Genomic DNA, 9717 nt, shown 5'->3' on the forward strand with positions numbered 1-9717 from the left:
ATTTTTCAACGGGAAAACCTTTTTGATATTGGTGCATGGAATTCAAAAATTAGAGTTATGGTTTTTAGTAAATGATGCATTTCCTTCATCTGGAGCTGTGTATCATTATGGGGTATCTTTTGACTATCGATGGTCCTAAAAAGCAAGGTATTGAAATAAAGTACACTTAGAACTCCAATAGTCAAAGGTGTAGTTTTAGGAAAAAAATCATCTTTAAATATAAAATGAGACATTGTACTGGAGGGAAACCTGAAAAAAATTTCTCTAATAGGCAAAGGTTACCCTTTGTTACTTGTATATTCTGTGCCAAGTTACTAAGCAAACAGTAGAAGAACAAAAGCCATTTGGAGAAATCAGGCCGAACTATCACTGGGTAATTTAGGCTGGCTTACTTTCCACTTGCAACACAGATATAAGCTTCATCATACACAGAAACATTGAAATGGTTAAATGTGCAAAAGAAGTCTGTGACAGATTATAAAATCAGTTTGTCTCAGTTGAAGCAATTAAAGCCCTTAAAATTGCATCTGTATCTGAAGTGGTGCAGAAAGTGCCAATGGTTTAAAATGATTCTTTTGAAATGAGCATGCTTAACGTAATTCATTTTTAGAATATTAAATTTATGAAATAATTCCTAAGGATTTGGTATCGGGAAAAGACTCCAGACCCATATATCCAACTGCCTACTCTCCATTTCTAATTAAATATCACAGACGTATTGTGATGTAAGTATGTTCAAGACCGAGCCATGGTTTCTCCCAGATCTGGTTCTCTGTCAGTGTTTCCTATCACAGGAAATGGCTGGTTTTAAATCTATGATGAAAAGTATGAAAGGGGCCATTGACTGAACTGGAAAGGCAGATGGGGAAAATATGGGTATGTGTGAGAGATGGGCATCAACTTTAGCCATGTTGACTGAAGCTGGGACAGTCAGGTAGAAATGCTCTCTGGGAGTTAAGACTCTGGGGAGATGGATCTGGGGTGGAGATGTGGATCCCGGAGTCATTCACAGAGAGGTGATGAAAGGAAGGAAGACAAATGAGCATTTGAAAGGGAAACAAAAAAGATAGAAGGGAAAGGAACCGGAGAATTACATTGTGTATCACAAAGTCCAGGGGAGTTTAGTAAGAAAAGGGCAGCGTCAAGAATCCCAGCTGGGGGAGAAGCTGGAAACACGCGGCTGTCGGTCGCCTCCGCCATTTCCCATGGCCGCGTATTTCGCCGTCTGGGCCTTGGTCCCGAGTCCCACCCCACCTGTTGCGGGACTTGCCCACGGGACGCGGCACGAACGCATCGAGGCGTCATGGGCGCGTGTCCACGAGGTGAGGGGCTACGCTGAGAAGCTCATCGACTATGGGAAGCTGGGAGACACCAGTGAACGAGCCATGCGCATGGCTGACTTCTGGCTCACGGAGAAGGACTTGATCCCAAAGCCGTTTCAAGTACTGGCCCCTCGATACCGAGGTCAGAATGGGGGCTACACGAGAATGCCGCAGATTCCAAATCGGAGTGAGCAGGATGGAGCCAAGATGGCAGTGATCGAATATGAAGGGAACTGCCTCCCGCCCTTTCCTCTGCCTCACAGAGATAGCAACCTTACACTCCTAAATCAGCTGCTGCAGGGTCTGCGGCAGCACCTCGCCCAGAACCAGGAAGCCAGAGTCCGCAGCTCCCACACAGCTCAAACTCCAGGGATTTAACTGGATCTGAAGCATCCCCAGCCAGTACCGGTGCCCAAGATCACAGATCTTTGGAGCTCTTTTAATCTCTGAAAAGAACTGGAGCTAAGAGTTGGAAAATGGACAATCTTAATGGGGCCAAGAACCTTCTGGGGAGCCAGGTGGCCCTGTTTGCACAATAGATAAAATTCTTTATATGAGTGTATATAAATTGGATTAAAAAAAAAAAGAATCCCAGCTGATGAGGAATGAATGAAGTCACTGGATTTAACTACCTTTGAGAGTTTCAGTTGCTAATATCGTGGGTTCTCAGCTATCTCATCTTTAAAGTGAGGGGACTCCCTAGATAAACTCTCATTTAGAGTCTAAGAAGCTGAAGTAGACATTGTCAGTGAATGAAAGGATAAATTTATAAAACTACATGCATTTCCTATCAGTTCCATAGATAAGGATACGTGGTTAGAATTGACTCCTCACTTCAAGATATCTTGCTGTGAAAGGAATACTATCATAATAGATTTTCTAAGAGGACAGTATCAAGAAAAGGATTTTCAAGACAACAGAGACTTATCTCTTTCAAATTATCATTTTTATCTTGTAATACTACAAAATAAAGACATATAGGAGACTCTTGGCACTAAACTTTTTGGCAGTGATTTTCATTTTGACTTTTGGTGAATGTATATGATGTGCAATTCTGCTAAGTACAGATTGCTTTTTTAAATTTTTAAAAATTTATTTTTTCTTTCTTTATTTTTTACTGTCAATCTCCCTTGAGTATGAGCTATGGGTTTCTCAATTCTTTGGCAATATTTTCTAGGTCATAGCACTGTTAACACTGGAATTCAAAAGGTACAAGAAACAGAGAATATTGGATATGCAGCACTGTTTTTGGCAATTGTTTATACATTGCTAAAGTTTTTTCGATAAATTCAACCTACTCTTAAATCACATAAGCAGGAACTTAAGGCATACAGGTCTGCTAAAATAATTGTTTGACTCTCAGGTTCAGATTTTCAATATCTATGGTGAAGCATTTTGAAATACTGATATCAAGACCAAGGCAAGCTGACAGATTCTAAGAATTTTGAGTGGATTTACTTCTCAATATAAAATTATCGCTATATGATAGCTATGCAATATGTCCTTTTAAAGTCTTTTCTTCCCAGTTAATATTTTTTCCTCTAGAAGTTTATTTATAAATTTATTATAAGTTATTTGTATTTATGTTATGGATTTATAATATATAGTATATGTAGTATACTTATAAAATCATTTGTTTTGGGGGATGTTTACATTAACAAAGATCTATGAGGAGGATTTTCTCAGTGAAGAGGACTTGACTTATAAAACTGGATTCTAGAATTCACTGACAGTCATTCCAGTTGCAGAGGTTTTCCGTGATGCTATCTTGAAGAAGCAGCCATTCATCAGGGAAGCCGATAGCATGCTGGATAAATTCTCTGATTTAATCGGAAGGATTAAGCTGCCTTTCCTAAATCTGACATATGAGGAAGAGGCAAATCAAAATGGAAAAAAAAATAATTTTGACACCCAGAATTGATCAACGTATTTAAACAATTAGAATTTTACTTTATTTCAGAATAAGTTTACACTTGAAAAATGATATTTACTAAAGCCACAACATCATTCATACAGACAAAACTTTTATAGCAAAACCTTGGTACATGAGCATCAATAATTTGAATACTATATGGATATAGAAGATATTTAAAAAACGGAAATGATGTATTCCAAAGGCTGTAATAGGCACAATATATATGCTTGTATTGGGTCTGCAAGCATTATAACTATAATTCATTAAATGTGATCCAAGAAGTTGCAGATTTTTCAGCACTATGTACTGAAAAGATACAAAGGACTATCATAGGTACTCTTACGTTGAAAAAGCATGTACTATCAAGACTACAAAATAGGAGCAGCAAGCCAAACCAACAAACAATTCCTTAGGTTTTAGAAGAAGTTATACATCTATGGCTTTTTCATGTTCATTGTTGAGACTGGTTACCAAGTCTGGCAGGTGGAAAAGAAGAAATTAGTCTATAATAAAACATTAAAGACATAATTTACAAGGCATCTGATATTTAACATGTTCAAAGTTGGAAAAACTTGAGCTTGATCTTAGAGCAAAATTGTGAGGTATTACATAGCCCTCCCATTCATCTTTTGGCATAAGAATCTCTTACGCAGAAAAGTGAGAGTTTTCAAATGACATGGTGGAAAAATATTTAAGATGAATAATTAGAATTTACTTTTGGTTTTTAGTAACTATAAAGAATATAGTCTTCCAAGGACCAAGAAATTGCATTTGGTCCTTAATATGGAATTTTCTTATTTTTTTTTAAAAGCGTGAGTTGAAATATGTATTCATGCTGACAGTGTATACACGCTGATAAAGGTGAACATGTGGTAAAAATAAGAAAAAATATCGTACATTTTTCAGGGCACACTACTACTACATCATATTGAAATTATTCTAGAAGGTAAAAATGTACATCTTAGATTCTCAAAGGTTTTATTTTTCAACTAGCAATTAAACCTAAGTAAAAAGTGAATCATGCAGCATTTTTACCTATCAGTTACTATGTTCATGATATGAGGGGAGCAGAATTCTTTTTTTCTCTTTAAATCTGCAATGCTCAGAAGTCATCATGTGGACTAAAATCACACAAAGGCAAATCAGGAAGAAACGTTAAATATTTCAAAATGCCCACGAAAGCGTGCCAGAAACGATGCTGTTTCTACAGCACAGAATTGTTGGAGGCCAAAACTAAAGCAGTAGTGTCACTGCAACTTCTAGCTCTTCAATGCTGCTTTTTCATTAGTTTGATAGAGGAGATTCAGGTCAGGGGTACGGTCTCTCGGGAAGTCAGGCCATAATTTCTGCAGGTTCGGTGACCAACTTGGATCCATCCCATGCCGTCTTGAACTGTTCAGGAACGGGAAATTCTCTCTGGAAAAAGGCAAGAACAAAGTTATTTAAACTAAGGCTTCCTTTTGCAAACAGATGGGAGGCTGATTTGTGCCACATGGTGGGCAAAGAAATTCAGTCGAACTCAAAGCTGCGTCAGGGAGAGGTCTTTGTCACAAGAAGACTCAAATATGTCATGTGTCAGTTCTGTGACTGCATTCCAGTGTCATCATCAAAGCTAGCATTTACTAAGAACCAGGCATTCTTCCAAGCACCAGACACAGACGAACTCAATTGATCTCCCACAACAACCCCATGAGCTGGGTGTCGTTACGATGCCATCTATGAGAAGCAGAGGCCCAAGAGGTTAAGCAGCTGGACCAAGATGATATCGCGAGTAAGCAGAGCAGCCAGAATTCAAATGGAGGCAGTCTCTCTTACCCACTGCTGTCCACCAAACCTTAACATGCACACGAATCAACCAGAGATCTTTTTAAAATGCAGATTTTGATTCAGTAGGTCTGGGGAAAGGAGTGAGAATCTGCATTTCCTACATGCTCCCAGGTGATGCCAACTCTGCTGGTCCCTGTAACTAGCGTAGAAAGGCTTGACCCCAGAGTTATCTCTCTACTCTTTGACGAATTATAAAAACACGCTTAGGGTTGAATATACATTTGTTATGCTTCCCCATGTCACCCTATTCTTCCCATTGGAAAATATACACACACACACACAAAGAAAAATAGAGAATAAATAGCCAAAATTAAAGTCGTCTGGATTCCCTCCTTTCCCAAAGAGTGATTCCCCAGTTATTTCAGAAGAGGATCAAAGAGGAGGGCAAGGAGCCTTGGCCCTGGTTTCCGGAGCCTCCCTGGACTTATCGGCCATGCAGTGCTTGCTGAGACCCCCTGCATCTGACGAGCTGATGTATAGGCATCATGAGAAATGATGTGTCAGTGGAACACACATGCAACTTGGTATCTTCCTAGAATGTGGGATCCAGCTGTTTCTTTGGACAGAAGTGATTTATTTATTTTAAAGGGAAGGCCCCTGCTATCATGAGTAATGAATTCTCCTTGAGTGAGATCTACAATGGAAAAATCTTAAAAGGAAGTAAAAAAGCCACGATCTCTATAACCTAATATGCATGTGTGTGTATAGCCAATACCCCTTCTGGGGCTCTTCTTGATGAGTAAATGAGGCTTGGTGTTTGTTCTTAAGCGGCAGGCCAAGTAGAGAGTGCTCCAGAGCGAAGGCACCTCTGTGACAGTTACTGCACGACAGCTGCCCCAAATCTCTTTTTGGCAGAGAGGTGGTAGTAATATGATGACGGATCTTCTCTGGGAGGCTGATTTCTTTCAGGATGAAGCATCCCCACCATCCATTCCCGCATTACAATGCCATGGCAGGTCCTCTGTATTGCTCCCTGCCTTCTTCAACCGCAAACACATAAAGAGCGCCAACGACTGAGGCCACAGGTAATTTATCTAAAGAAGCAAGCCCTTGGTTTTTCAGCATAAAAGCTTAGGTTTTGATCTCAACTCATCCTTTAGGCCAGTGGATCTCAATGTTGGGTCCACACTGGAATCACCTGGGAAGCTGTAGCAACTACAGATGCCTGGGTCCCACACCCAAGGGTTGTAGCTTCGTCACTCTGGAGGCTCACCCAAGCCCCAGTGCTGTCTTAGCACATCCAGTGCCATGCAGCTGAGCCTTCTGCTCAAACAGCTGCCGAGGCCAGGGCTCATCCCAATTTTTGGGTCTCCCACACTGAAGCTATTCTGTATTGGCTTTAGCTCTTCAGTAGTTGTTGTTTTAGGTGGAGAACTCAAGAAGGGACTTTTTTCTAGCACAGGGATTCTTTTCTAGTTAGGCTGCCCATACACCTAGTAGTGAACCAAAGCCTGAGGCTTGTAGAATTTTGTTTTTTAAACTGAAATGATGAATTCTATGCTGCAGTAGATGGAATGTAGCTGGGCAGAGCTGAGGGATTTAGTGATGAGGAAGGGAGAACATGGCAGCAGTCCTGTTGTCTACCTAAGGAGATCAATCTGCGTGTTGACTGCTGTGCAGATGTGGGTGATCAACCCCACAGGCTGACGGGGGCCGTCTTCCAAAGCTGTGCCTGCTAAGTTAACGTTTTCTCCCGTCCTTCCCTGATTCACCGGCTCCCTGCATAGTTAGAGGGAATTATCTCTGCTTATTTCCCTCCTTCTGAGTAGCAACAATGAGCAGATCCGTCACACTTCGTGATTCAGAAAATGTATTTATTTATATTCCCTTTTCAATGTGTGAATAGGATATGTGCATGCTTCTTTTAGAAGCTGTTTTGTTGGGGAAAGGAAACAAGGAAAATAAACAATGGCAAAACCACTTAGGCTACTGTTTCTCAGAAGACCCGTGGGATGATCCGATGGCATTAGAATCACCTGGGATGCCTGTTAAAGATCCAGACTCCTGGGTCTCACTCCATCCAAGCCTCCCGCATGCAACCTCCAGGTGCGGGGTTTGGGAGTTGGCATTTCCATCAAGCTTCCTAGCTGATTCTTACACCGAGCCTGCGAACCTCTGACTTAAGTACACCTGCACAAATAAGTCTGATATTGTCCCTTCTCCTCCCTCCCATTGTTTCCCTAAAGCATTTCTCTCTCTTTCCTGTTTACCTCCACCAGAGCAAAGGAAAATATTTAGTCCTACATAGTGGGAACTCAGACGCATGCTATGCTATTTGATAAAAGCTAGCCTATTAAGGTAGTTATTCATATACCGCCTCGAGAATCTCAAATCCAAAAGTGAGCAGTCAAGAAGAAAACGTTGGAAAAATTCTTATAGACATTGGCCTAGGCAAAGAATTTATGAAGAAGACCCCAAAAGCAATCGCAGCAACAACAAAAACAAATAAATGGGACCTGATCAAATTAAAAAGTTCTGCACAGCCAAGGAAACAATCGTTAGAGCAAATAGACAACCTACAGAATGAGAGAAAATATTTGCATGGTATACATCCGACAAAGTGCTGATAACCAGAATCTACAAAGAACTCAAGCAAATCAGCAAGAAACAAACCAAACAACCCATTAAGAAGTAGGCAACTTTTCAAAAGAAGATAGACTAATGGCCAACAAACACAAGAAAAAATACTCAACATCTCTAATCAGGGAAATGCAAATCAAAATCACAATGAGGTATCACTTAACACCAGTGAGAATGGCTTTTATCAAAAAGTCCCAAAATAGCAAATGCTGGTGTGGATGCAGAGAGATAGGAACACTCATACACTGTTGGTGGGACCGCAAACTAGTGCAACCTCTATGTAAAGTAGTATGGAGATATCTCAAAGAACTAAAAGTAGACCTACCATTTGATCCAGCAATCCCACTACTGGGTATTTACCCAAAGGAAAAAAAGCCATTTTATAAAAAAGACATTTGCACTCAAACGTTTATAGCAGCACAATTCACAATTGCAAAGACATGGAAACAACCCAAGTGCCCATGATTACATGAGTGGATTAATAAAATGTGGCATATGTATACCATGGAGTTCTACTCAGCCATAAAAAAATGGTGAACTAATACGTCTTGTATTAACCTGAATGGAACAGGAGCCCATTCTTCTACATGAAGTATCATAAGAATGGAAAAACAAACACACATGTACTCATCATTAAACTGGAAAACAAACACACATGTACTCATCATTAAACTGGAATGATCAACCACTTATGTGCACATTTGGAAGTAATATTCATCAGAAATCAAGCATGTGGGAGGCGGAAGGAAGGGATGGGTAAATTCACACTTAACGGGTACAATGCACACTATCTGGGTGATGGGCACACTTATAACTTTGACTTAAATGGTACAAAAGCAATTTATGTAACCAAAACATTTGTACCCCCACAATATTCTGAAATTGAAAAAAAAGAAGCTACCAGGAGGAAAGAGACGTGGAAGGCAGCTCTCCTGCCTATGAATTACTCTACAAATAAAGCTCACAGGTTGGTAGTTGATTAATCAATCTCTAAGGATGTTAATAATGAAGGCTCAAGAAAAATTCCTGACAGCCTTTCGAAAGGTACTTACATAATCATCATCCTGAGGGATAAGTATATTCATTTCAGATGACTTAGCACTCACAATCTCACAGTCTAATGCATCTTCGCTGAGGTATATGTGGCAACCTTCTGTCTTATTAATGGAAATTGTTGGCACTCTTCCCATTACCTAAAATACAAAATAAATAAATAAATAAATAAATATGGGACCAAAGTAAAGGAACAGAAATCACGATACCACCAAATAAACACTATCTAGATTCCTCTTGGCTTTAGCTTGGGCTTAAGTAAGAATTAGGATTCACTGGGTCAGAGCTGGGGAGGCTGGTTACTGGCAAAGTCTACAGGCTGAATAGGACAGGTGTCATCTGGGGACAGAATGAAAAGACCACACAAGGGGATTCTGAAACCTCAGGGTCTTTTTCCTGAGACAAAACTAAGGGATTCATTTGGAAACAGCAGCTAGATGTTCAGAAAAAGCCCCAAAACCTAGTCAGTGGATTTGAAACATATATTTGATTTCATGATAAAAGAAACAAGATGCATTTGCTTTCATTTGCTCAAAATTTTAGTTCTGTAAAATCTCTATAAAAGAGATTAAAACAAGTGCAAATATTGTCATTTATGAGTAAAATTATTCTTGAGGAAAAACTGAGTAGATTTTTCCTGAACTTAACTAAGAATAAGTAAGAAACACTGCTATTCTTTTCACGTAAGTTCTTTCCTGGATAAAAATCTCACTGGCTGAATTTGAGGCTTAAATGAGATGTGTGTCTAGGTATTTTGAAATGTATTCATTTCAAGAGCCAAAACTGGGGGCTCGGCTCAGGACACTCATTACATAGATAAACAGGACCATATACAAGAGGAGGCGATTCTCAGGTATTGTTTATAAATGTCTAAGTGCTATAAAAATTCTGATCAGTTTTAAATTTCTCTTCTAACAATCAGTTTTCAGACACCACCCCAAAATCTCCATAAGGGCAGACTGTTCCCCCAAAGACCATATTACAACTCTATAATTTTCCTTCTTCTAATGGTAATTAAAG

At 39.7% G+C, this 9717-nt stretch overlaps 1 protein-coding gene and 1 pseudogene across 2 annotated transcripts in view; one reads left to right on the forward strand and one right to left on the reverse strand.

Annotated features, from left to right (window-relative positions):
- Positions 1-1163: 1163 nt before the first annotated feature.
- On the forward strand, positions 1164-1886 carry LOC105809450 (annotated as a pseudogene). The gene has a single exon (XR_001137441.1). The product of XR_001137441.1 is annotated as a 39S ribosomal protein L17, mitochondrial pseudogene (transcript).
- A 1356-nt stretch (positions 1887-3242) lies between these two features.
- The window catches only part of CAP2 (CAP, adenylate cyclase-associated protein, 2 (yeast)), a 156890-nt gene continuing 150415 nt past the window's right edge, over positions 3243-9717 (reverse strand). The window contains exon 13 of the mRNA XM_012643265.1: positions 3243-4653. Within this exon, the coding sequence (XP_012498719.1) occupies positions 4570-4653 (84 nt within the window). The 3' untranslated portion in view covers positions 3243-4569. The remainder of the gene's footprint in view (positions 4654-9717) is intronic.

The sequence above is a fragment of the Propithecus coquereli genome, unplaced genomic scaffold, assembly GCF_000956105.1.
Source record: "Propithecus coquereli isolate 6110/MARCELLA unplaced genomic scaffold, Pcoq_1.0 Scaffold194, whole genome shotgun sequence".
Classification (NCBI taxonomy): domain Eukaryota; kingdom Metazoa; phylum Chordata; class Mammalia; order Primates; family Indriidae; genus Propithecus; species Propithecus coquereli.